General features: G+C 41.3%; 1 protein-coding gene across 4 annotated transcripts in view; it reads right to left on the bottom strand.

The window, feature by feature from the left end:
- Positions 1–7,488: 7,488 nt before the first annotated feature.
- The window catches only part of KCNQ5 (potassium voltage-gated channel subfamily Q member 5), a 514,493-nt gene continuing 494,503 nt past the window's right edge, over positions 7,489–27,478 (bottom strand). For all 4 annotated transcript variants that reach the window (XM_045498758.1, XM_045498759.1, XM_045498760.1 and 1 more), the window contains 3 exons: positions 15,121–15,252; positions 13,166–13,292; positions 7,489–11,862 (listed from right to left, as the gene is read on the bottom strand). In XM_045498758.1, coding sequence (XP_045354714.1) covers positions 10,900–11,862; positions 13,166–13,292; positions 15,121–15,252 — 1,222 coding nt within the window. In that variant the 3' untranslated portion in view covers positions 7,489–10,899. The remainder of the gene's footprint in view (positions 11,863–13,165; positions 13,293–15,120; positions 15,253–27,478) is intronic.

Genomic DNA, 27,478 nt, shown 5'->3' with positions numbered 1-27,478 from the left:
TGAGGGCTTGCAGCAGGAAGCCATGGTTGACAGTATCTGCTGAGAACTTTTCCCTTCCATTGGTATTTGACATGGAAGAGAACCAGGAGGAGTGCATCTTTGTTTGGTGGCTCTTGTCTATGCCATGCCCCCTCCCCAGTTTCCAACCTTCCCCTACTCTCTCACAATCTGTCCCAGAGCACACACCCCTAGGAGTGGAGGTTCACACGTCCCTCCTCTGGTTGCAGGCCACCTTGACATAGACCTTCACTGAATTGAGGTGCACAGCTACACCCTCATTCAGCTGGAAGGTTGGTTCATAGCCACATGCCAGACCCACGTCACCGTAGTTGGACTGCCTGTGGCAAGGCAGTGGCTATGTGATATGAAGTGGAGCGTGGGGAGCTGGGACTCTGACTGGCAGGCTCAAGGTCAATGTCCTTGGCTGAATTGTAGAGCTGTGTGGCATCTTGATTTCTTCAGGAATCACTTGGGTGGCCGGAAATCCAGGTACTCCAGTGAGTCCTTCAAGATAGTGCCCTGGAGCCACAGCCATTTTGGTGGTCTTCAGTCTGGAATTGCAGCAAGGTAGCAGGGAGGTGTGTGGATAGGCACAGCCAGGAAGGCCCGGGTTGGGGTAACACTGCTTAATGTCTCCTTGGGGGTCCTGGCCTGCCCTGGGTCTTAGTTGTGAGCCCTGCCTCTCTCTCCACAGACCTTCAGTTGCTGCAGTTTGGCTGGAGCTAGGCCCTGACCAAGGACGACCTGGCCATCTCCCCCAGAGTGTCAGGGCCAGGGCCCAGTCTGCCTACGAGGGTGGGCGGGACTGTCTCTCTCAGGCTTTCCCAGGCTTCCCCTACCAATGGATTGGTTGTTCTAGATTCCATGAGATTTCACTCTGTTAGTAATAAAGGACTGATCTCCCCTTGGCATTTAGAAGGTGAGGGAAAGTTTTGGCTTTGGTGAGAAATGGCATTGACAGAAGTTTGAATTTATGACCTAATCTTGTTCCTCTCGGACCTTCTAGGCATATGTCTGAGACACGTCTCCTAAATGTAAGAAAGTGTTCTTCCACTTCCAATAAAGTAAGTGATCCCATGTACAAAGTCTCTGATGTGCTGTCTTTTTCCTTTGGATAAGCTTATCCGACCCAGGAGGGGCTTTGGGCGGGTCCAGCACTGAGGTCTTCAGAACCATGATGTGCTGCCTGTGCTGACTCCCAGAGATGCAGCCTAGTACTGGAGAAGGAAACGGAAAAGAGCTCTCCCACAAACTGCTTCTCTCACACGTGAAGCCTGGTCAGGCTCTTCTAGGTTGAATGAAGACAGGGGCTTCCAGAAAAGAAGGGATCCTGGGGCTCCTGGGTGGCTCAGTTGGTTCAGCATCTGACTTTGGCTCAGGTCATGATCTCACGGATTGTGGGTTTGAGCCGGCATTGGGCTCTGGGCTGACAGCTTGCTTAGAACCTGGAGCCTGCTTCGGATTCTGTGTCTCTTGCTCTCTCAGTCCCTCCCCCTCTCATGCTCTGTCTCTCAAAAATAAATGTTAAAAAAAAAAAAATAAGAAAAGAAGGGACCCTCCCCAACATTCCCCTGGACTTTAAAAGGTAGACTAATGAGGGGTGCCTGGGTGGCTCTGTCGGTTGAGTGTCCGACCTTGGCTCAGGTCATGATCTCACGGTTTGACACCTCGGAGCCTGGAGCCTGCTTCAGATACTGTGTCTCCCTCTTTCTCTGCCCTTTCCCCATTCGCGATCTGTCTCCCTCTCTCTCAAGTAAAAATAAACTTTTTAAAAAAATGGCAGACTCATGTGAGAAGAAATGAAGAGATTTTGTGTGTGTGTGTGTGTGTGTGTGTGTGTGTGTGTGGAGGGTCTAAATGGAGACAGAAACTGGTCCTACTTCAACTGCCTGGTGAAGTAGGCAGCCAGGCAGCCTGGAGAACCTTAGGTACCCAGGCATTGTCCTTGATTGCTAATGTTCGGGGGTGGTGATGGGGTGTTCCAGGAGCAAAAGATCCTGAAGTCCCTTAAGCTATGAATAAATTGACAATAAGCCTTCCTAAATCTCCTTTCTAGAACTTTCCTGAACGGCAAATCCACAGCTGGATCTCTCTAGTCAAGATTATGACAAGCTAAACATGTCCTCACTTTGAAATTCTCCTCCTCCAGCAGCCTGGATCTCACAATGAGGCTATTGCAGGTGAGGAAAGATGGTGCCTTGGACTACATACAGTGCAGTGGTGGAAGTGCTAGGAAGTGGTTGAATTTGGAGTCTATTTTAAACCCCTCAAGATTTGTTAATTTCATAGTTTTTGGCCAGTTGTAAACACAAGTAAGAGTAGGTTCATAGTAGAAAAACAGTCTGGCTGGAAGAAAGCCAATCATACTATTTTCAAAGGGAACATTATGCTTACTTTCTAATTGATAATTGAAATGTTAATGGCTCACAAAGTAGAAGGAAAGCTTTTATTAAAAAAGACAATTTCGGGGCGCCTGGGTGGCTCAGTCGGTTAAGCGTCCGACTTCAGCTCAGGTCATGATCTCACGGTCTGTGAGTTCGAGCCCAGCGTCGGGCTCTGGGCTGATGGCTCAGAGCCTGGAGCCTGCTTCCGATTCTGTGTCTCCCTCTCTCTCTGCCCCTTCCCCGTTCATGCTCTGTCTCTCTCTGTCTCAAAAATAAATAAACGTTAAAAAAAAATAAAAAATAAAAAAATAAAAAAAATAAAAAAGACAATTTCAGGGTGCCTGGGCGGCTCAGTCAGTTGAGTGTCTGTCTCTTGATTTCTGCTCACGTCATGATCTTGTGGTTTGTGGGATGGAGCCCCACATCAGGCTCCTCACTGACAGCACAGAGCCTGCTTGGGATTCTCTCACTCCTTCTCTCTCTGCCCCTTCCCTGCATGTGCTGTCTCTCTCTCTCTCTCAAAATAAACAAACAAAAAAAGACAATTGCAAAAAGACTATTTTCTCCCTCAATTAAGTTTCACACTAGGAATTATCAAATTAACATTCTGTCTTCTTGGGACTGTAATTCTGATCTCTAAATCCAGTTCACCAAAGACTTCTGTATGGGCACACTCACATATTAATCATGTAGAAGTGGGGTGCCTGGTGGCTCAGTCAGTTAAGCACCGACTTCAGCTTAGGTCATGATCTCACGTTTTGTGAGTTGGAATCCCACATCTGGCTCTCTGCTGTCATCACAGGGCCTGCTTTGGATCCTCTGTCTCCCTCACTCCCTGCCCCTCCCTCTGCATTCTCTCTCTCAAAAACAAACAAACAAACAAACAAACAAAATGTAGAAGTTAGTATCTCAGGGGTGCCTGGGTGGCTCAGTTGGTTGAGCGTCCAACTTTGGCTCAGGTCATGATCTCATGGTTTGTGGGTTCAAGCCATGTGTTGGGCTCTGTGCTGACAGCTCAGAGCCTGGAGCCTGCTTCAGATTCTGTGACTCCCTCTCTCTGCCCCTCCACCGCTCATGTTCTGCCTGTCTCTCTCTCAAAAATAAATATTAAAAAAAAAAAAGTAGTATCTCAAACCCTGGAGTGAGACTACAAGTATTTAAACCGAGCTCTACCACTGAAAAGCTTTATGATCTTCAGCAAGTTAGTAATCTCTCAGTGCACTAGTTTTCTCATCTAATAGTAACTACCTATAACTATATAGTATGACAAAAAAATATATATTTATTATATTTTATATTGTATGTAATATATATTTTGCCTAAATTTTTTCTTCCAATAGAACTATGATTTTGTGGGTCCCTTCTCCCTAGTTCCAAAAGGGGAGTTGTGATTGGCTCAAGCCAATCAGGGCAGATACTTGGTGACTGTTACTAGCCTGAAGAATTAACTCAGGAAACAACAGATGTTGGTGAGGATGCAGAGAAAGGGGAACACTTTTGCACTGTTGGTAGGAAAGCAAACTGGTGCAGCCACTCTGATAAACAGTATGGAGCTTCCCCCCAAAATTAAAAATAGAACTACTCTATGACCCAGCAATTATACTATTAGGTATTTATCCCAAGGATTCAAAAATGCTGATTCAAAAGGGCACATGCACCCCAATGTTTATAGCAGCCCTATCAAAAATAGCCAAATTATGGAAAGAACCCAAATGTCCATTGACTGATGAATGGGTAAGGAAAATGTGGTGTATATACACAATGGAATATTAGCCATCAAAAAGAATGAAATCTTGCTATATGCAACAACATGGATGGAACTAGAGTGTATTATGCTGAGTGAAATAAGCCAGTTAGAGAAAGACAAATATCATATGATGTCACTCGTATGTGGAATTTAAGAAACAAAACAGATAAACATAGGGGAGGGAAAGAAAAAATAAGATTAAAAAAAGAGAGGGAAGCAAACTCTAGAGACTCTTAACTACAGAGAACAAACTGAGGGTTGCTGGAGAGGGGATGGGTTACATGGGTGATGGGCAGTAAGGAGGGCACTTGTTGAGATGAGTGCTGGGTGTTATATGTAAGTGATGAATCACTAAATTCTACTCTGGAAACCAATACTACACTATATGTTAACTAACTTGGATTTAAATAAAACAAAGCAAACCACAAAAAAGGGAATGAACATGTGACCTGCTTTAGGTTGATCAAGTGTCAGGAAGACCTGCTTTAGGTTGATCAAGTGTCAGGAAAGGATTTGTATTCCATGGTGAGTGGCAGGCTCCCCACCTCCTCCCTTTTCCTGTTGGCTGTGATTAAGGGTGTGTGTGGCAGCAGTTGCCTCTGGCAGCCATCTTGTGGACAAGAGAAGAATCATCAATACTATCCTGATGAGGAAGACAGTAGAGATAAAAACGTTGAACCTGGAACCTTGAAGATGTAATTGGGCAAACTGTATTATGCCATCCTACCTCTGGACTTCAACTGTGTTAGATAATAAAATGTTCTTATATATATTTTTAAAGTTAAAAAAAAAGTTTTTATTTATTTATTTTTGAGAGAGAGAGAACGTGTACAAGCAGGGGAGGATGCAGAGAGAGAGGAGGACAGAGGATCTGAAGCAGGCTCTGCATGCACAGCAGAGAGCCTGATGTGGGGCTCGAACTCACGAACTGTGAGATCATGACCTGAGCTGAAGGCAGATACTCAACCAACTGAGCCACCCAGCCACCCCAAAAATGTTCTTATATTTAAGGTTGTTTCATCCAGAGTGTTCCTGGATATATTACCTGTGGTAATGTGGTAAGGATTACATGGCTTCACACTGTCAGCATAGTGCCCAACATGGGACTTGAACCCACGAATGTGAGAGCATGACCTAAGCCGAAATCAAGAGTCAGAGCTTAACCAACTGAGCCACCCAGGCGTCTCTGGTGTGATGTCTTCATGGCTCACATGAGAGCGAGTGGCAGTAAGGGGACGCATGAATACTTTGTTACTTGGGGTCACAGGGATGCACAGGGATTGGCAATCCAGGAAGGAAGTCACACTAATGTAGGCAAAGGAAGAAGAAGCAAATAATGGAGAGATGAGCATCGCTAAAAATAAGAAAAAATGCATGTGGTTGAAAAAGTAGGTGTAGGTGTTGTGGCAGGATATGAGAATGCTAGGATCGTGATGTCTCTCCTAGAGAACACCAGACTTAAAATTATGATAGACACGAAGTGAATCATGGGCAAAGAGAAGTAAGTCATACCAGTGTACCTCTGGATTTTCTATTTATTTGAACAAAAACATTTTGCCATTTACCAGTTTTGTTGTGTTGTAATTTCCATGGCAGTGCATAAATCTATAGTTTACACACAATACATCTGATAAATTTCTGCTTTGAAATGTATAATTTGCAATTAGGTGGGCTAGAAAGTGAAGCCTTGTTGTAATTAAAATTAAATTGTTTTTAAAAACAATTTTTACTTGCATCACATTTTTGAAGCAGTGAAAGCCACACTAATAAAAGTTTCCAAGGTCTGGGAACCTATTTTTTTTTAATGTTTATTTATTTATTTATTTTGAGAGAGAGAGAGAGAAGGAGAGGGGCAAAGAGAGAGGGAGAGAGAGACAAGATCCCAAGCAGGTTGGGCACTACCAGTGCAGAGCCCAGTGTGGGGCTCAAACTCACAAACCGTGATATCATGACCTGAGCAGAAATCAAGAGTTGGATCCTTCACTGAATGAGCCATGCAGGTGTCCCTGGGAACCTGTTTTTATCTATGGTTAAGATACAGTATTTGTCGGAAGTATAATTTTGCTTTTAAATGGTGAGGGTGAAAGGTAGTGCTAAACAAGTTCAAACGTGTTTGGAAGTGATTTACACTTTTAAGTTAGTCAAGCAGGCATGTTCTGTACACAGTTTTATTTTCACTCATCTCTAGAAGGTAGTAGAATAGGCATAGACGTGTTTGGTCTCATTAGAGCCGTGGTGGGAAGTCCCCTCACTTTGCTCTCCGGGATAACACTCCTTCTTCCTTCTTCCTCCTGTCTCAAATGCTCTGTTAGGGCTTTGTTACCTTGTAGTCCAGAGTCCTAACATTCAGAGCTTCCTTTAAAATAATTCCACTGGAATTAATCATGGATACTTAGTGCAAAATTCCTACGAGAATAGAAGGAATGGGCTATTTTATTTATTTATTTATTTATTTATTTAATATAATTTATTGTCAAATTGGTTTCCATACAACACCCAATGTTCATCCCAACAAGTGCCCTCCTCAATGCCCATCCCCCACTTTCTTTTTTTTTTCTTTTTTTTTTTTTTTAATTTTTTTTTCAACGTTTATTTATTTTTGGGACAGAGAGAGACAGAGCATGAACGGGGGAGGGGCAGAGAGAGAGGGAGACACAGAATCGGAAACAGGCTCCAGGCTCTGAGCCATCAGCCCAGAGCCCGACGCGGGGCTCGAACTCACGGACCGCGAGATCGTGACCTGGCTGAAGTCGGACGCTTAACCGACTGCGCCACCCAGGCGCCCCCCATCCCCCACTTTCAAGTCCTTCTTTGGTATGGTGTTGCTGGCTAGATGCTAAAAATGGTAATTCTGGGTAGCCAGGGGCTGCAGCTTTGGGCACCTGCCTGGTCTCCCAGTGATTTCCTGTCACTTGTTTAGCAAACCCTTTTATTAGAGTTAATACAAAGCACATGTGACATGTGTCTAGTTAATACACAAGCACTGCTTACCTGAATTTTGATCAATATCAAATTAATTTTTCTTATTTTTTATTTTTATTTTTTTAAGTAGGCTTCACACCCAGTGCTAAGCCCAACATAGGGCTTGAACTCATGATCTCAGGATCAAGACCTGAACTGAGCTAAGAGTCAGATGCTCAATCGACTGAGCCACCCAGGTGCCCCTAATTTTCTTATGATACACCCTCAAAAACATTTGCAAATCTCCCCCTCCCCAAATTACCAATGGTTTCTTCACTCACATTGCAGAAAGGGAACTTTTATATTTCAGTCCAAAATCTGTACACACCCCATTTGGCTCACTGGGCCCAGTGAGTTCAGAACCAACCGGTTAGTTCCAGATAAAAACAGTCACGCTAACTGTTTATAGACATATTTTTAATGTTTTACTTTAAAACAAATGATCCCAGTAAAAGAGAGCAAAGGGAATTACATTTCAATGATAGCTTGAGATGGGTATGATGTTCCTGATTTATTTGTTTTCAGGAACAGACGACTGTATTGTCATACTTGACTTTTAGAACTGCTCACTTAAAATGCACATAATTATATTAAGTTTCTCTTACAAAAACACAACCATGTCATTTAAGGCAAAAAATATCAGCTTCTGGGGAGATACATTAATGTTTATGACATTTTCTCAGTCTGGTTGAATGAAGTGATCCGTTAATTTAGTTGCTCAGATTTCATCCTTTCTTGTAGTTTTGCTTTGCAAATGGGCATGAGAATTAGTCACTTTGTGCCTGATTTCCTCCTATTAGACTTGTTTCACCTGCAAATTATGAACTTTCAGAATCACTGAGTCAATGGGAGGTGAGAAAGGCACCTTTGAACAGGAGATAAAGACTTAAAAACTCAATAAAGTGTCTTACTTAAAACAAAACTTGCAACCTACAGATATTAATTTAGTTGAACAAAATGCAAACATTTAGACCAGACACAGCAATATTTTTAGTCAACCTCATAGAAGGGATGTTTGCTAGTGCGTGTTAGCTTCATCAACCCTACATATTGAAGAAGGCAGACAAACTTCTGAGCATGTGACTGCTCAGTGCTCAGCTAAATTGTGCTTCAAGACACCATTTGGCATGGACCAATGGGACTTTGCTAAGTGTAAATGGGAGACCCCTCTCAACTCCGTCGAGAGTAGCCCAACAGACAAAACCCTACAGTTTGCATATAGCACGACTATCTTTTAACATCCAACAGTTTTTGTGCTAGAGTAAGATAGACACAAAATGGTCATGGCTTCAATGTATAAAAGTTTTTCACATCATGGTTTATCACATTTTGCTACGATTAAGACCTCAGTGATGCATTTAGGGTTTGTTTCTGAATCTTCAGTCTTCAGCAATGCTGGATGAATACTGTGTTTGAAGCCTAAAGAGGCCTAAGGAGGGGTCCCCAATACATTCAGAATTCCTGCTGCCAGTGGGGTTCGACCCAGGACAGAGTTTGTCCAGGAATCAGTGCTACCTGAAAGTTGCTGCCTCCCTCCTCTTCCTCGACTGATATTTGGAGAGAGCCTGCAGAGTGCATGGCAGGTGTCTGGCTTTAGGTCAGAGGAATGGTGTGTGTGTGTGTGTGTGTGTGTACGCGCGTGTGTGTGTCCAACCTCTTTGGGAGAGTGTGTCGCAACTTCAGGTTGAGGAGAGACATAGTAGGTGAAAAACTTCATTTAATAATTTACTAAAATTCTGTGCTTCAAAAATGAAAATAATTGCTTTAAAAGCTTGATAAAATCTTTTTTAACTGGAGTGTAGAATTGAGACCCTAACTTCTGTATGTCTCCAGCAGCCAAGAAGATTCTGAATGATACACTCCAGGGGAGGATGCTAGAATCCAGGTCGGTTGAGAAGAAAAAGCTTTTAAAATTTCAGTGCTTATCAAAAGGGGCAAGGGTTTTAAAAGGTTGAGAAGCCTATTTGAGGAAGAGCAGAGAAGTCGCTTACTTGGGGATGGAGACTGGGTAAGGCCTGGTGAAGTTCAGGAGCAAAAGAGTGGCAGGGAATTGATAAGTTATTGGAGAGGAAGAGTAGGAGAGTCAGGGGTGGAGAAAGCCAGTTGGGGGAGACAGTTGGGAAGGACTGGTGGATTTCAGGGCCTCCTCCTGCCTTTGGACAGCCAGTTGCTATCCCTGCTTTGTCTTCCTGGCTGATGAAAGTTTTTTGGAGGAGCATTATCTGCCAAGGAAAAAAACTCTTCCTTTCATAAGTCCTTCTGTGGCTGGAGTTTAACTGAACTGAAGTGCTCTCTGGCTTCTCCTTGCTTTTTTTAATGCCATTACCTTGGCTGAAGTTCTGAGACAGCTAGAGAGGTTTCCAACAAGCAGTCAGCGTGGCTTGCTTTTCTGGTAAATGCATCTTTCACTTTGTTTCCCTTGGGTCCTTGCTGCTGCGGCTATATGATTAAGTGTTTTGATTTGCAGACCCAGCCAGGAGTACCTGGCTTCTAACTGTAAATGTATATACCAGAAACGGAACCAATAATTATAGATTTGGGGCAACATTCTTGGGGGAGAATAGAAAATGTTTGCTACAGTATAAAAAGTAAAGGAAGTTTAGTTATAGCCTTCCATATGCAAAATGTATTACATAATAGCAAAAAACATTCAGGGCGTATTAAAAAATAAATACCTTGCAAAATTCTCTGTTTATATATAAGACGAAGGGATGTTTAGGTAGTTGAGATTCCCTAGTAATATTCATTTTCTAAAAAGATCAAGTTCTTCTATTTTGGTTTGTTTTTCTCCCTCTCTTTACCCTCTGAGGGTGAGGCTATTTTCATTAACTTCACCCACTTCCTGGTGTTGTGTCTGGATTCTTTTCAAGCCTTTCCCGTTTCAGTCTCACTCCAATGTCTAATTCCCCAGGATCCTGCCTGTCAATTCGGCGGGAATGGTTTCTGACACTACAGCAAGCCGGGGGTGGCGCCATTGCAGAGAGATCAGCCCAGCCGCACTGGTCCTTCTACTCATCCGTATTGTATTCGCTTGTGTAGAAGTCGACCACTTCTAAAGGTGATTTAGCCATCGAGGAATACCTTCCCATGAACCCACATGTATCAAATAGTCTATTTGCCCCACTGGCCCTGAATTTCATTATTTGCACACTTTCTAACTGAAGAACATTCTCGTCCTAAAGAACAACATGAAAATGATGTGCAAAATTGCTTGCCACAGCGTTAAATCACCAAAAGCACACAGATTGACATTCAAATTACATTAATAATAAAATGACTGGATAGGAATGGGTTGGTAAATATATCTTGAAATAAGCAGCCGTTTCTATTATTATTCCCAAGTTCTGCTTTCCTTGATACCTTGTTAGCAGCGGTTGATGGTAGCCATTGTGTTTACATCTACATTATGGCCTAATTTTGAAAATGTATTTTGTATTTAATCACAAAGCAGAAACGCCTGAAATTTGAAGTTGTTTACTCCCATAATTTCAAAACACAGAGTCAAATCTTCTAAATGACCTAATCTTGACATTGTCACACACCCCAAAGCATTAGCAGTGTTTGGTTTCTCAGGATTTTTAACGCAAGGTACATTACTAAATGAGTGGGTTAATGTTGATGTACCTTGGAATTTCAGCCATCCCTAACATGCATTTTCATGCAATTAAAAGATAACGGGCTTATAAACTTTCTTTCGTGTTCTTCCTGATTCTTGCAATTTCAACTTTTTAGAAGGGCTTTCGAAATAGTTCATGCAATGATATGTCTGGCTAAAGGAACTGCTATGCTAGAAGGAAAATGAAGAACTTATTTCAGTTTGACATGAGGCAAGCTGAGGGCTTCTGTACTTTCTCCTGCCTTACAAATGCTCTGAGATGATCGTGACCTTCCAGTCCTTAGAGAGTCTGACGCAAAAGCAGTTTCCCTGGCAGGCTGCGGCACAGCGTCAAACGTGTCTGTCTCAGTCTCTTCAGGACCCACCTCTTCATCAGTTATAAACAATTTGGATTCCCTCCATTTGGGGTAAAAATCCTGGCTGCCTCTGGAGCCACTTGACTCACTTCCAGAAAGCTGTATATTCAGTTCCTCCGTTGACCTGATCAGGTTTTGCACTGACAGGGATTTGCCCAAGTCCTTGGGCACCACGGGGTGGACAGATAACAGAGTTTCTCCTCCCATATCAAAGCTTTTCCTTAGAGAACGGTCCTTGGTCAGATTTGACTGTGCAACCTGAACATTTTCCTTGGAGGCAACAAGGCAGGTGGTGACATCAGAAATGCTTTCTTGTAAGCCTGCGGGGTTTGGGTGCAGGGTTTCTGGCCTGGGTAGATGCTTGATGGCTGGGAGAGGAGGCGGGATCTGTAAAGTTGTTGGGGCTGCTGGCTTGGGTGCCACATTTATTTGGTTTGCAATGTTGTTGGCGGCTGCCACTGCAGAGCCATCACTTTGACTCATTGGCACCTGTGTTGCTTGACTGTGCATAGTAGGGCTAAGCGCATAGAAAGTCTGAGCGCTGAACTCATTTGGCGTCAGAATGAACTGCAGGCCTCGAGAGATGTTGGCACTAGCTGATCTGGATAAGCAGCCACTGTTCTGTGCGGAACTGGACAGGTCTTTGCTATCCACAGGGCTTTGATAGTCAGATGTCTGTTCACATTCAAAAGGTGGGATCTGGAATGAGGCCAAAGTGAGGGCAGAGGCAGAGCCTTTCCGGAGGACCTGTTGATATATATCTAGTAGGCAGTCCAGCTTGGACTCGATGGACTGCACCTAAAAATGGGGAAAATGGTTACATATGAGTATAACCTGTCATAAGAATGGGCTTCATTTCTAGAATTAAAAAGTGCAGTCAGGGTGTTTCAATACAGTTAAATATTGAGTATAATGTACATCAGCAGTGGTGGGAGCAAGGGATGATTTCAGAGGAGAGGTATGATTTGGCTTCTACATAATCTCTACCAAGACCCACCCCCTTAACTCTTTAAAATGGACAACTGATGTTCTCAAAAAACATATAAGCACTGTAAGAAAGCAACTTCAAGACTCCCAGCCCAATCAAGCTGCCTTTGGCTAAGCCTCCTCCAAGAAATCATTCTGGGATTCTACTGCAGTCTGGTCAGGAACTTCTATAATGAAAGCGAGACCTTAAATATCAATGTAGGTGATTCCAAATTTAAAAATAAAGGTACCAGGGGGCAAAGCATAAGAGACTCTTAAATATAGAGAACAAACAGAGGGTTGCTGGAGGGGTTGTGGGAGGGGGATGGGCTAAATGGGTAAGGGGCATTAAGGAATCTACCCCTCAAGTCATTGTTGCACTATATGCTAATTAACTTGGATGTAAATTAAAATACATAAATAAATAAAAATAAAGGGATAAAATGCTTCATAATTAATACTTGAAATATTTTTGATTAGACTGGGGAGCAGTTTGATTTCTGGACAGTTGTCTTTTTTTAAAGTTTTAAATTTTCATTCCAGTATAGTTAAGATACAGTGTTATATTAGTTTTAAGTGAACAATGTAGTGATTCTGCAATTCCATGCATTACTCAGTGCTCATCATAAGTGTACTCTTTAATCCCCATCATCTATTTCGCCCCTCCCCCTCCCCCAACCCCCTGCGGGCCACCATAAATAACCATCAGTTTGTTCTCTATAGTTAGTTAAGAGTCTGTTTCTTGGTTTGGACGATTATCTTTGTATGAGAAGATACAGCTTCAGGGTTAGCAACTTTCAATGTACGATGATAGTTACAATGAGGTTTTGTTCTGTTTTTTAAAGAGTGAAAAAGATAACCACCAAAACACAAATGAAAAATAGATCTTTGTTATTTTACTGTTGAAAATCTATAGTTGCCTCAAGTATTAATTGATGAGATGAAATTTTTTATTCCTTATGTGGAAATCCAAGTGTTTTAGAGAACACTGTCTATGCACAAAAAATGTAATTTCATTCACTCTTTCTTGGTTTTATGTCTTTAAAATACATTAATCACTACAATACATCTAATTGCCAACATTTTGATTAAAAATATTCTGACTTAAAAGTTAACCAGTGTAGTTGAACCGTACCTGTTTTTCAACCTTGACCACACGGCCGAGCATACTGAGATCATCAGTGGTCTCATGTTCTGCTGTTATTTTCTCTCGGCTCTTTTTATCTGATGTGATTTGCCCTTTTCCAAGAATTTGGTCAACACTATCAAGGAAAGAGGAGATCTGATTATAAATGCTGAAGGTGGAGATTGCCCCAGGCCAGAATGAAGTGTTTTGAAAAGAAAAATTAAAGACGATTATCTTTAATTTATGTAAGATGAAATAAAAATGATCTTGTTCCAGTTGATGTGCTTATTTTCTTAACATGAGAATTACACATGAGATTAATTTTTTCATTACTCTGGTTGGTGATGAAGTCACTAATGGGCTATCTTCTGGAGGCAAAATTGTCCTAAACTACAAGATAACTTGTCTGTTTCCATCTCTGACCAGGCATTTCCTGAATTTGCTGAAAAAATGACAGAATCATAATTATGATTATTTCATGTTAATAGAACAGATTATTCAGTACATCTGATATGTGAGAGATAGGCAGATAAGAAAGTGATCACCTCCATCTTTTGGAATTCTAGTTGGGGAATATACACTGCAGGAGCTGGAAATGTAAAGATTAGTTCTACAAATTTTGTAGCATTTCAACTTTATAAAAATGCTTGGAGCCACAGATAGTACTATTAAAGGACTTGGAAGACCATGGCCACACAGGAAGAGATTGTAACATGACTACAGAATGAATTAAAACAATTTCCAAGGAGACTTGATCAACTGAAATGGGGATTACTGTCTTCTTTTGTGTGTGTGTTAGAACTGAATTATCAGGAGTACTGACTCAACATTCCCGTTTGCTTTGTCTGCCTAGAAATACAGGCAGTGCCTACCTTCTGTCATATCTAATCTATTATACTGCAAGCTCTGCAAGGACTAAGTCATTATTTTATTAATCTCTGAATGTCCATAGTGCCTGGCACACATTCAGGACTCAATAATTGTCTGCTGGATGAATGAATGAGTGAATGAATGAATGAACACATTATGATTTCTATAATTGATGAACAGGCGTTTTAGTAAGGGTGCATTATATCCCACTGGGCTAAGTGTGCTGTGGGATAAAAACAAATGTTTAAGACTCTCTCCTTGTGTTTTAAGAACTCTTCAAACACAAACACCAGTAATTTGTGCCTGAGAGGGAAGCAAGACTCTTAAAAAACTGAGTTGACTGAACATTCTGGCTTCAAGATAACACAATCAAATGTGGTTGGAGGAACATATTGAACTCATTTCTTTTAATCACTCACTAAGATGCTCACCGGAGAGATAGTGTGTACCTAGCACTGTACAGGACACTAAAGAAGAGAAAGGCCCAGTCTTAGTCATGAACAAGAGGAATAAACTTGCCTCCAGGAAACAACATGGGAACCAACCCCTTGTTTTTCAGTCCCAATTCTCTGGCACAGTATACCAAGATTATGAGTGTTTCTATGCTCTGTAGTAGTTCTAAATGCTGTAGGAGGCCAGAGAAGGGAAAGGTCTGGTTTTGTGGGCCAGATAGTCGGGTCAAGTTTAATGAAGGAGAAAGACGACTTATTCTTGAAGGATGGTTAGGATTTAGAGAATAACAAAACAACAATAGTGGCAATTAATCAAATGACATCAGCAACAACCATTAACATTTATTGAGCATTTAGTTAATGTGTATTAATTCATTCAATCCTCATGACAACCCTATGAAGCAAGCACTAACATGAGTCCCATTTGTACAGATGAGGAAACTGAGATACTGTATACTGTCGTTGGAGGCTTTTAATGCCTGATTTACAGCCTTCAATAAAAATCTATGTTAAAAGAAAAAGTGCAGTTATCCATGAAAATGAATTAGAAATATGAGATTCAAGAGTTTTCTCTACAAAAAGTTCTTCTCAGATAGTTTTTATCCCTATTCCTTCACAACAAATCTCATTTCTATTGCTTACCGTGTTTGGAGACTTTTAATTCTACACAACATGTCTAGATGACCAGCAGAATATTGTTCAATGACATCTTTTACATCATATGGGCGTAATGTTTCCTTAAACTTCCGTTTTGCAACATGAAATTTCATAATCCTGTAAAAGCAACATATTCCATATTAATCTCCATAACTTTGCTAAAAGAAGTTACCCAAATAGCTTGCTAGTAAACATGAGAAACTCTGGGGAAAAAAAAGTCATGCATCAAATTATTTTAGGCTCCTCCAGAAATGCAACATAAAAGTCCAAGATTATAGTAGGCAACTTAAGAATATCTCATGGGATGCACACATTGAGAGTAGAAAAACACACAAAAAGAGACTTAATGCTAAGTGTTATACCTTTTTAGTGTTCACTGAAACCTCAAATTAAAATCAAAGTTAAAATGCAATCCTGCCTTTCCTATGTGACCCTCGGAAGTCTAAGAAATAACACACTGCATTCCTTAAAAAATATAAAAGTTGTTAAAATGGTCTTTTGTGTACCTATATGCAATTTCAGATGCAGATGCGTCTGCAAAACTCTCTTATTCTCTCTAGAGAAATGTACCTTTGTATAGACATTTTTGAAAATTCTGTTTCATAAATTACTTTTGCAGAATGCTGTTCCATTAGGCAGCCACGTTCCTTTTGTTTCAGACATAACACACACCCACTGAGCTTGGAGATCTAAGATTTCAGAACCAGAGATCTCTTTTATTACAGTGCTTCCCCCAACATGGACCTTTGTTTTAAAACAATGTTTCATCAATAAATCCCATGATGCCATAATAGCCAAGTTGCCTAAGATAACCAGTTACTGCAATAACTTGATATTATTCCCAAAGAAATCAAAGAAGCATAACATTTTAATGAGTCTGTGCAGCCTTACTGCAGGTAAATGTTAAGCCTGCCAGTGTTTTTTCAATCATTAAATGGCTCATAGACTCCCGTTATCACACTCATGGATCCCAGGCTGGGAATTAGTCAATTAGGCTCTGCAAACCAAAATTTGTTGTCCCCTGGTGGAAAGTGGGAAGATTGGGAATAAATGTAGGATTTAAACAGAAAATACTCATTACCTATCCTGATAGCTGATTGCAAGGAATCCAAATTGTTTTACTGGTTAAAAAGCCCCAAACTCTTTCTTGTAATTGTATTATTAACTTCAAATTAATTGCACACTGATTATTCTGGAATCATTTATCCATAATATTCTTTCTCCTTCTCTCTACCACATTTTCTCCAACAAGCTCTTTTTTATTCAGGGTTTTTTGCTCTGTTTTTATTTGCAAAAATATGTAAGCAAAGTTATTCACAGGAAAGTAAAGGAAATATTTTTTGTTTTCATTTTTTTAATTTTGTTTATTTTTTTAAATGTTTATTTTTGAGGGAGAGAGAGACAGAGCATGAGTGGGGGAGGGGCAGAGAGAGAGGGGGACACAGAATCCCAAGCAGGCTCCAGGCTCTGAGCTGTCAGCACAGGGCCTGAGGTGTGGCTCGAACTCACAAGCTGTGAGATCATGACCTGAGCCGAAGATGGATGCTTAACCGTCTGGGCCACCCAGGTGGCCCAAGGAAATCTTTTTTAATTTAGCCTCTTAGTATTTAGCTTTAGTTCTTTTTTTTTTTTTTTAACCAAATTTGGTTGGGGTTCAGTCTCCTATATTAAAAAATGGAGAAAAAATAGTGAAATATGTACTCTCTGAAATTTTTGGCCATAAGTATTTTTTAAATACCTGTTTCCCCACACCAAATTGTCAGCTACATGAAAGCAGGGCTGGGTCTCTTTTACACAATGGTCAGTGGTCAATAAGTGTTAGCTATTGTTACTACCAGTACTTCTACTATGACTGTTACTACTACCATTTTTCTTCAACATTGTGTTTTCAGAGCTTTGCACAGTTCCTGATACACAGTAGAAAGAAATATTTGTTGAATAAGAGAAGAAAGGAAAGAAAGAGAAAAAGAAAATATCTGTGAATCTGGCTAATATTAAGGATTAATATTAAGGATAAAACTGAAAGAAAAGCTAAGCCAAAGCCCAGACACTTCTTTACTTAATGTCAGAGTAGCTAATGGCACCTGGGTGGGTGGGAAGAAGGGAAAAATCATTCTTACACAACCTAGGTGGTTTTTAGGTGTTGTTGTTTGTGTTTTCAATAACACTACCACTTGTTATGTGAAGTACTTTAGATGTCTTGTCTTCAAGACCACTTAAGATATTTTTATTTCCCTGGGAATGCAAGCTGGTGCAGCCACTCTGGAAAACAGTATGGAGGTTCCTCAAAAAGGTAACAATAGAATTACCCTATGACCCAGCAATTGCACTACTAGGTATTTATCCAAGGGATACAGATGTGCTGTTTTGAAGGGACACAGGCACCCCAGTGTTTATAGCAGCACCATCAACAATAGCCAAAGTATGGACACAGCCCAAATGTCCATCGATGGATGCATGGATAAAGAAGATGTGGTATATATATAAAATGGAGTATTACTCAGCAATCAAAAAGAATGAAATCTTGCCATTTGCAGCTATGTGGATGGAACTGGAGGGTATCATGCTAAGTGAAATTAGTCAGTATGAGAAAGACAAATATCATATGACTTCACTCATATGAGGACTTTAAGAGACAAAACAGATGAACATAAGGGAAGGGAAACAAAAATAATATAAAAACAGGAAGGGGGGCAAAACATAAGAGATTCATAAATATGGAGAATAAACAGGGTTACTGGAGGGGTTTTGGGAGGGGGGATGGGCTAAATGGGTAAGGGGCACTGAGGAATCTACTCCTGAAATCATTGTTGCACTATATGCTAACTAATTTGGATGTAAATTTTAAAAAATAAAATAAAAAAAAAGATATTTTTATTTAATTTCCCTGGGTGCCTGGGTGGCTCAGTTGGTTAAGCCTCTGACTCTTGACTTTGGCTCAGGTCATGATCTCACAGCTTCGTGGGTTCCAGCCTTGCATCAGGTTCTTTGCTGACAGCATTGAGCCTGCTTGGGATTCTCTCTCTCTCTCTCTCTCTCTCTGCCCCTCTCCTGCTCTCTGTTTGTCTCTCAGAAATAAATAAATAAACATTAAAAAAAATAAAAAGAAAAGATATTCTTATTTCCCTTTCGTATTTAGGGAAACTGAGATTCAAAGACTTGTCCCTACACAAGCAACCAGTATGAGGCAAAGCCAGGATCCCACCCAGATCTGTCTGTTCTCACCTTCATATCACCTCCTGGTTTCCCATGGCATAAATTCTGGAGATGTTGAAAAGGTTGGCTGGGATCTTGGGCAATTTTTCTTGGCTATAGTGGTAGAAACCACCCTACACGCAGAGGGACAAGCTTTGGCATGAGTTAGTGTGTTCCCACTGACTGTAGCTCAGGCATTTGTGGCCTGTGGCATGGCTGCCCAGTGGTGGACCTACATGCCTCCAAACTGAATGATCTGTTTTGTCCTAATGGGGGCCTGCCCTTGTTTTTTGTAGGGAGTTGTGTGAATTCTCTATGGTAATTTGTCTCAGAGTTGAATGTTTCTTTTCTCTTTACCTTTCACAAATATTTTAACAGAAGAACAATTTGAAAGCATTCAACAGACAGTGTTACACTCTAGCCCTTAGTCATATTTTAAGCAGATCATAGATCATTTTATTTACATAATTTACCATTTATAAGCTAGCCAGATTAAAAGAAAATTCATTGTTAATAATTTTGATCAATATTTATAATTTGGATTTGTACTATTTGCCCATTTCCGTGGTATAAATACTCCTACCATACTTCATTTCTAGCTATCAATGTGACATCATTTGAATAAGAAATTGGGAAGAGATGTACAATATTATATCATTAATCGTATTTACACCATAGAGACACAATAGATGTGTATAACTCAAGAACAGAGAGAGTAATATGTCGTAAAATGATTAGGAAGTAGTGAGTGTTGAATATGTATTGCTTTTGTTTTTAATATAATTTATTTTATTGTGAGTTTATACAATTTACTTTTTCATAATGACTGTATTTAACAACCAGCAAAATTCCTAAAAATGTAACAATCAGCTCATGAAAGTCAGTATAGGCTGGCTCCAGTCCATCCCTGCATATATCCCTCCTTTTCAAATAATTGAAATAATATTATTAATCCAATTTTTAATTCCTAAACATGAAACTAGGCAAATCTGTAAATAAAGCATTGGAGGGAAAGCAATTCCCCCAAGGAGTGATACAATGTGTAGCCTATTAAGAACTTTAACATTGACTCAGCTTTGCATAAGCATCATGTGGCCCTACTGAAACACTACAGAAGACAATCAGTCTCCCGTCTAGGACTGCTAAGCATTTACTAGGGCATCAGTGAGTGTGACAAAACCATTGTACCTATTAAGGATTAGGTTTTCTATTATAGAAACAAATAGATTTTCTTTTAACAATTTTAATTAATTAATTAATTAATTAATTAATTAATTAATTTTTATTTTAGAGAGAGAGAGACCACATGTGCAAGGGAGAGGGCCAGAGGGGGAGAGAGAGAGAATCACAAGCAGGCTCTACATTCAGCATGGAGCTTGACATGGGGCTCCATGTGGGGCTCCATCTGGGGCTTGATCCCATGAGCCTGGGACCATGACCTGAGCCTAAATCAAGAGTCAGATGCTCAACCAAGGTGCCCCTATTTTATTTTATTTTTTAAGTAATCTATACACCCAACATGGGGCTCAAACCCACAACCCTGAGATCAAGAGTCACATGCTCCACTGATTGAGCCAGCTGTGCACCCCTGGACAACAAATAGGTTTTCTTAACTGTCTTTGTTGTAGGTTGAAAATGAAAACATTGAAGAGGTCTAAGGTGAGATATGAAAATTCAAAATCGGGCAATATGTTTTATAAATGTGGAGGGAATGTTTAATAACATACATATTTTGGAAACCAGTAATTTATATGAAGGATGATGACATTCATTTTGCCTTTGTTAAGGACAGACCAAGTATGTACTAATAGCTCCCAAAGCTGTCCCCTCCTTTTGATTTGCAATACTGTAACCTTGAAAGAATAAATCTTTCAAAGTGAAAGTAAGAACATCTTTCCCCCTTCCTAAGATCCTTCATTGGTTTTCATGGCCTGTCAAGTAAACATCAAATTCCTTAGTATATCATAATAATGCTGTTTATGGACTGGCCTTTCTCGACTTCTCTCACCCCATCCCCTTCCACTCTGCCTTTGGAACTTGAGGTTCCAGCAACAACAACAACAAAAACTTGCAGGGCCACAAAACACCATTCAATCAATTATATACTTCAATTGTTTGTATATGCTATTTCCTCTTCCTGAAATCCTATGATATCTTCAAAAAAATTTAAAAATTATTTATTTATTTTTGAGACAGCATGAGTAAGAGAGAGGCAGAGAGAGAGGGGACAGAGGATCTGAAGTGGGCTCCATGCTGACAGCACTGAGTCTGATGTGGGGCTTGAACTCATGAAACATGAGATCATTACCTGAGCTGAAGTCAGATGCTTAACTGACTGAGCCACCCAGGCGCCCCATATGATATCTTTAAGACTCAGCTCTAAAGTCAATTCTCTTATGGAAATTTCTGTGATTCTTCCAAAGTAGTTAGTCACTTGCATATCAACTTCTATTTTAGTACTTAGCACACTGCACTGTAATTATTTGCTTATACATTTGCCTCCTTCCCCAGACTGTATAATGTTCTGGAATGAAGGGTTATTTCCTCTCCCCTTGATAATCCAACATTTGGATTAATGATCATGAGAGGTTTGTTTGTCTAGAAGCTCTACCAAGGAGACTGGGTGGGCCACCCAAGAGAGAAGAGGGTAATGGATGGGGACCTCACACCTTCTCTCTCCACATGATCATCTCTATTCATTCCTCTTTAAGAAGCCTGCACTCCAGTCCTCCTGGAGTTTTTGTCACCAAAGTGCTCATTTCTCAGGATTCTGTCTTTGTACTCTACCTAAAATGCTAACTGTTCTGGACTCAGCCCAAGCATTGACTTCTCTAGGAAGTCTTTCTTGATCACCTCTATAGGGAAAGATGGTCTTGTTTTGTGCCCTCAAATGCACTGTCCTGTAGCTACATCTGAGGCACTGTATCTCACCCACTGGACTTTATCAATGTTAGGGCTATGGTTTTTACCTTAATGTCTTGCACAATCCCTGGCAAGTATTAGAGGTTCAACAAAAGCCTGCTGAAGAAATGAATGGGGATCAGCTACTCTAGTCGCTCAAAGTTGTTTACATTGTTTTGTGGCAAGGCAGGCTCTTGTAGAGGTCTTCTTGAAAGAATGCCTTAGAATTAAATTGGAGTTCTTCAGACATATTTCAGGGAGCACAAATCCAGAATTACTCAAAGTGTAGACAAGGGGCAGAAATTTTTTTCTATAAAGGGCCAGATAGTAAGTATTTTATGCTTTATGGGTTGTATGGTTTCTATTGAAACCATTCATCTTGCATTGTGGCATGAGAGCAACTACAGACAATACATAAACAAGTTAAGTGTAGATGTGTTCTAATAAAACTTTATTTACAAAAAACAAACATTGGGTTGGATTTTGGCTCCCCACTGTAGTTTGCTGCCCCATGGTCTAGATAAGAGAGATGCGGGGAGCAGGAGCAATGAGGAAATGGCTTCAGGCCAGGAATAAACAAAAGCCCGTGCACTGGCCTGGGGAAAAGATGCAGAAGACCTCGGTGGTACCCTACATGCATATAAAGAAGTTTAAAATGTTCTATATATTGCTTGGTAGAAAGGAATGTTTAATCAGGTCATTCTAGAGTAAAATTAGGACTGTTAAGAAACATTTCACAATTAAGATAATAATGCCAAGCAGTAGTTTAAATTATAACCCTATGAGAAGGGTATTATTGTCATCTCCACTTGTAGATAAGGAAACTGAGGCATAGAGAGGTTAATAACTTGCCTGAAGTTAGATAGCTAGTAAATGTGGAATTGGGATTTGAATGAGTTTGGTTCCAGTGCTGAGCTGTTAATCACAATGTTGTACTATTGTCTTAATATTAAGATTTTATATTTTGACACAGAATAACAACAACAACAAAGATCCTTTCATATGATACAGCTCTTTTCACTCACATGTGCCTGGCATGTAGGTTCTCAAAGCTGCTAAGTGAATGGCCTGTTCTTACTGGGCTTGTTGGAAGGTCTTTTGGAGGACCAAAAAAAAAAAAAAAAAAAAAAAAAAAAAAAGACTGAGGAGTAAGTTACACTCTCACTGGCTTCTTTTTTTCATGAGGGTAAATTGCACCACTGGAGCTAATGCAGCAGCAAAGAGCAAAAGCCCTTGAAGTTGGTTTCCTTTGATGCTGTCGGGAACTGAGAAGCTGGCTAAGAGTCTGAGAAAAGGAAACCTCTTGCACAAAGCTGACATGCCCTGTAGTACCACTAGAGGGGGAAAAAGATTCATCACAAACTTCATAAACTGGCACCTCGTGTTGAAACTGAAGGAAGTCTGCTCACACAATTTTCTGAGCACGAAGAAATAACTAAAGCAAAGTTAAACTCTGGGTAGAATATATCTATATATACACACAAACACATGTGCACTTATAAGGAAATGTAGGTGCATTTGTTGTGCTGCCATGAGTTATAAAATCTTGCAAAAGTCTTGTTCCAGTCCTCTAAATCAGGGTAACAACATTGCATATAAATATGCAGAGATAAGAACGATTAGAAAGACAAGCGGCAGTGACTGCGGCCGCCACGGAACAGATGGAAGGGCCCGGCCGGCAGCCAAGGCGCGGGCAGGGCGGAGAGGGCTCAGCCGACTGTGAACCGAAGAGGCAGTTTGATTGACTGTAAGGACAGCCGTACTTCCCAAGCTTGGCTGCTCACTGGAACCGGCCGCGAGCTGTAAAAAACGCCCATGCCTGGGTCCCACCTCCGTTGTAATTGATCCAGGGTGTGGTTCAGAGATTTTGTAAAACTCTTCAGGGGATTCTAACGTGCAGCTCAGGTTCAGAGCCTCTGAAATGGAGGTGGGAAGAGGGAGATGGCAGAAAGATTTCCTTGCTCTCTGCCCCCACGCAAAGAAGTGATGGTGGGTGTTGCTAGGTCTTCTTTGTTACACCTGTCATACCCATAAGGCAGAGGGTCAGTGTGCTTTGGCGTCAGGCCTCCAATCAGAACCTGAATGTTTCCTGACCCCCTCCCTGCGTGAGGCCTGAAGTCTCATACAAGGAATAGTTAAGAAGTTCCATTTGTTTTTCGGAAGGGAAAGGGAGTGCCGGGCGACGACGGATTGATTTTCTTTAAGTAAGTGTTCGTGGAGCGCCTACCACTGCGTGCTGGGGTGTGTGCTAGGTGCCGGAGGAGCACTGCCTCTGCTGAAAAGGAGCTGGCAGAGGTGAAGGAGGCTCCAGTGATTATCTGTCTCCAGTTTCTTCTCTCTCCAGTCCTGGTGGAGGCAGCAGCCCCCGTGGCCGGGAGCTCTGACAGGATCCAAGAGCCTCATTTGTTCAGAGCCAGAAGCTCTTTACATGAGCTCAGTGTGGCCGCTTCCCTGAGCGATGCCACAAGCGTGTCTGATGCGTGGGATTCAAGAATTCACTCATGGATTCTATCACTCACCTATCAGACATTTATTGAGTGCCCACCACATGCCAGGCTCTGTGCTGGATGCCAGGCACACAGTGATGAAGAAAATAAATCTTGCTGCTTGAGCACTTCGTGTCTGGTAGGGCAGACTGTGTGTGAGAGCAAGGTGGTGGGAGGTTCAGGCCAGCAAGAGTGCTAACTCAGATTAGTATTAGCGATAGGAAGCAATTTCAGGACGTGACAGTCCTTTACCCTTTGTACCTCCACCTCTGGGGATTATATTACCAAATTTTTATTTTCTTTAAAAAAAATTGTTTTAATGTTTATTTTTGAGAGAGAGAGAGAGAGAGAGGAAGGGGCAGAGAGAGAGGGAGGCACAGAATCCAAAGCAGGCTCCAGTCTCCAAGGTCTGAGCTGTCGGCACAGAGCCTGATGGAGGGAGGGCTCGAACCCACGAACAGTGAGATCATGACCTGAGCTGAAGTCAGACACTTACCCGACTGAGCCACTCAGGCACCCTATATTACTGAATTTGTCCAGGCTGCACAAATGGCCCCTTATGTTTCCAGATCTTATATTTTTGGCATAGATGTGTGTTTCTCCTGCTGACCCCTTTTCTTACCTGATGTTGGCCGTTTGGACTGACTTACTGTACTGATATGCATTCCATATCCCTCTCTTTCCCAGTTTGGATGATTCTACCCCGTGACTTCTGACTCTTCACAAGGAATACAGCATCCATCTGCCTTAAAAGTAAGAGTCCTTGGACTCATAATTGAAGTGATACAGGGCCTTCTAATTACTGAAACTTCCCCACGGCAACCTCTTTTGCCTTTCAGAGATTGGTCAGGGGATGATGTTGATCATGGAGCAAGTTTGCCACGATGACTAGGTTTGTGGAACCTGAAATTTTGGGTCACTTATTAAAGGCATATGTGTTACCTGTTTGGATGATTTATTAATGTTCCTTCTTTGTTAATACATAAACATGATTTAATAATGCAGATTTACATTCGTGTACACATTAGACTCTGAAAACCTTTCAACATTAGTTATAGAATTATATGTCCCAAACTCCTTTACCCTTCTTTCATCTTAGATCAGGCTACTAGCCAGGGAAAGAGCCTCAGGAGTTCCTGGATGGACTGACCAGCACTTCTACACAGTCTATCAGATGTCCTCACTGCAGGGGCAGTCAGGTATCCCATGTGGCTGACTTAGGGATCAGCCACAGGACCAGTTCTGTGGCCACACTGCTGCCACACTGGATGTAGAGTTGTTTTTCTAATTCTAATGCTTGTTATTATTATGCTTTATATTCAGGATTTGGTAGACTCTCCTACACACTTTTTTTTTTTTTTAAAGGGGACAAGAATAGTAGAACTCAAGCAAGAACTTCTAGATTCACGCAAGTCTGCAAATGGTTAACTCTCCTCTTAGGATTTTGTGAGCACTGATCCAGTAACTAAATTTGGGAATTTTGTTTTCCCAGGAGTATAAAATTCTGCATAAACTTTAAAATATGAAGTGAATAAGTAAATAAATAAAGTACCCATACATGTTGATTGCTCTTGAATATTTTTAGTCATAGCAATGAATGGGAGTTTCAGTTTAAATTATAACCAAATAAAAGGTTAGAAATTAGAGGCTGTAAAGTAAGTGTGTCTTCAGTGAAAACACTAGTTTAATGCAGCCTCAGAGCGAAATGTGGCCACAGGCAATTATCTTCAAAACAGAAACAAACAAAAAGAATATTCCAGGGAATATATTAGCTGATTTTAAAAATACGTGCTAAATGATCCCTAAAATGTTCTTCTAACAGCGTCCTTTACTGTAACATGCCAGAGACTTGGCTGACAAGAATGTCTTAACAGTGACTTGCAAACAAAGACTCATCACCTCTGCTAAAATAGCAGAGATGCTATCAGCAAAATTAAGAACTGGTGATGATTAAACAGCTTGTAGATTTAACAAAAACCCACAACGGCAAACATGTGCCTCTTCTTCTCTATTTGTGGAGTGTTCTTGTCTGAAGGATGGAGTGAGATTTAAGAAGGATTCAGAGATGAGAATGCATTTTAGGGGATGGTCAAGAGAATGGTTCTGTAGCTGCCTTTCAGAATAGGAAGAATGCAAGGACAAGAAAACTGGAAAACCTTGTCACCCAACCCAGGGTTCCAGAGAGGCCTGATTTGCATAATCACTTGAGAGACTGACAAATCATCATGGGTCTTCTCTTTGCTGATCAGATCTGAGCAATTTTAGAAGAGTTGATGAGTCTTTGCTAGTTGCAAAGAAATTCTTGACATTTTATCTAGGTTCTTATTAGAATGAAAGATTCTGATAGATAATTCTAAAAAATGTTTTGCTTACAGTCTGGCTTCCAACCCTTTTGCCACTATTGTTTTTTTCCCAAAGTCACTGATGACCTCCTGGTTGCCACTTCCAAATGACTTTCTCACACTTTATCATCTTGACCTCTTAGCAGCACTGAACACAGTGGACCTGGGCCTCCTGCTCCTAGGCACTGTCTGCTAGCCCATCCTCCGCCACCCCCCCCCTCCCCCCCCAGTTTCCCTCAGTCTGGCTTCCTCATTAGTCTTCACCTGAGCCTTCTTCCTTTTGCAGCTCCCTACAGGTTTGTGAGCCTTAACTTCTGTGGTGACCGTCTTCTGTCTTTACTCCCATACTCTCCTTGGGATGACACTTCTGCAAAACATCTATGTCTGTGCTGATGACTACGAAGTTTGCTCCCATTCCAGATTTTTCTCTGGGACTTCAGATCCAGGGCTTCATCTGCCTGAGGGGCCCCACCGTAACTGTGCAAACTCAACAGTTGCAACAACGCACCATCTTCCCACAAGCCAGCCTCTGTGTGACTAGCCCCCCAGATGTACCACCCTGATTCCTCCTGCTCTTTCACTCCGTCTTCTCCAACCAGTAAATCTCCAATCCTGTCATTGTCTCCTGTCCAAAGAGCTCTGGGATCCATCCTTCACGACGGGCTGGCTCAGGCTCCCAGCAGATCCAGGTGTTGTAACAACAATGGTCCCCTCTTTCCAATCTGTTCCTTGCACTGTGGTTAGTCATTGTTCTAAGTATTAGAATAAAACACCAGTCTGACAAATTTACGTCTGTACTTAGCCTCCATGCCTTCCTGCTTGTTATAACAGTTCCTGTTCCTCCCTTGAGTCTGACCTCTCCTCCCTATGTTCTCTACCCCCTACCAGCACATATACTTTCTAATGCCATCTTCAGATCTGGTTCTCGGCAACTGCAGTTCCCTTTGCTAAACTCACACCCTTTTCAATAGCCTGGCTGGTACCTACCAAGTCACCAGATCTCTGCTAGAAAACCCCTTCTTCCAGAAAGACTTCCCGAATGCCATCTCGCACATAAGTGCCAACATTCTTTCTGCCCAAATATCCTGGACTTCTATTATTGTAGCAATATGTTGCTCTGCATCATAATTGACTCTGTATTTTTCTGTCAGCCCTTCAAAACTCTAAGCAGGAATCCATTTTTCTTGTTAATGTCTATCCTGGTGTCTGGTGCAAAGTAGAAGCTCTACCTTTTTTTTTTTTAGAGTGTAGGATCCTTTGGGAGGAACTAAAGAGTTTATAGTCAGGCCTCTGTGAGGGCAGGGGAGGAAAAGGAGAAATAACTTCTCCCTTTCATAGTCCTTTTCTTGGGAGGGTGCCTGGGAAGGCAGCAAGCTCATCCAGGGGAGGAAGGGGGAGAAGTCTACCTGGAACATTGCC

Source organism: Leopardus geoffroyi, chromosome B2 (assembly GCF_018350155.1).
Source record: "Leopardus geoffroyi isolate Oge1 chromosome B2, O.geoffroyi_Oge1_pat1.0, whole genome shotgun sequence".
Lineage (NCBI taxonomy): Eukaryota > Metazoa > Chordata > Mammalia > Carnivora > Felidae > Leopardus > Leopardus geoffroyi.
Note: the sequence above shows the minus strand (reverse complement) of the source record. Positions and strands in the feature narration are given on the sequence as shown.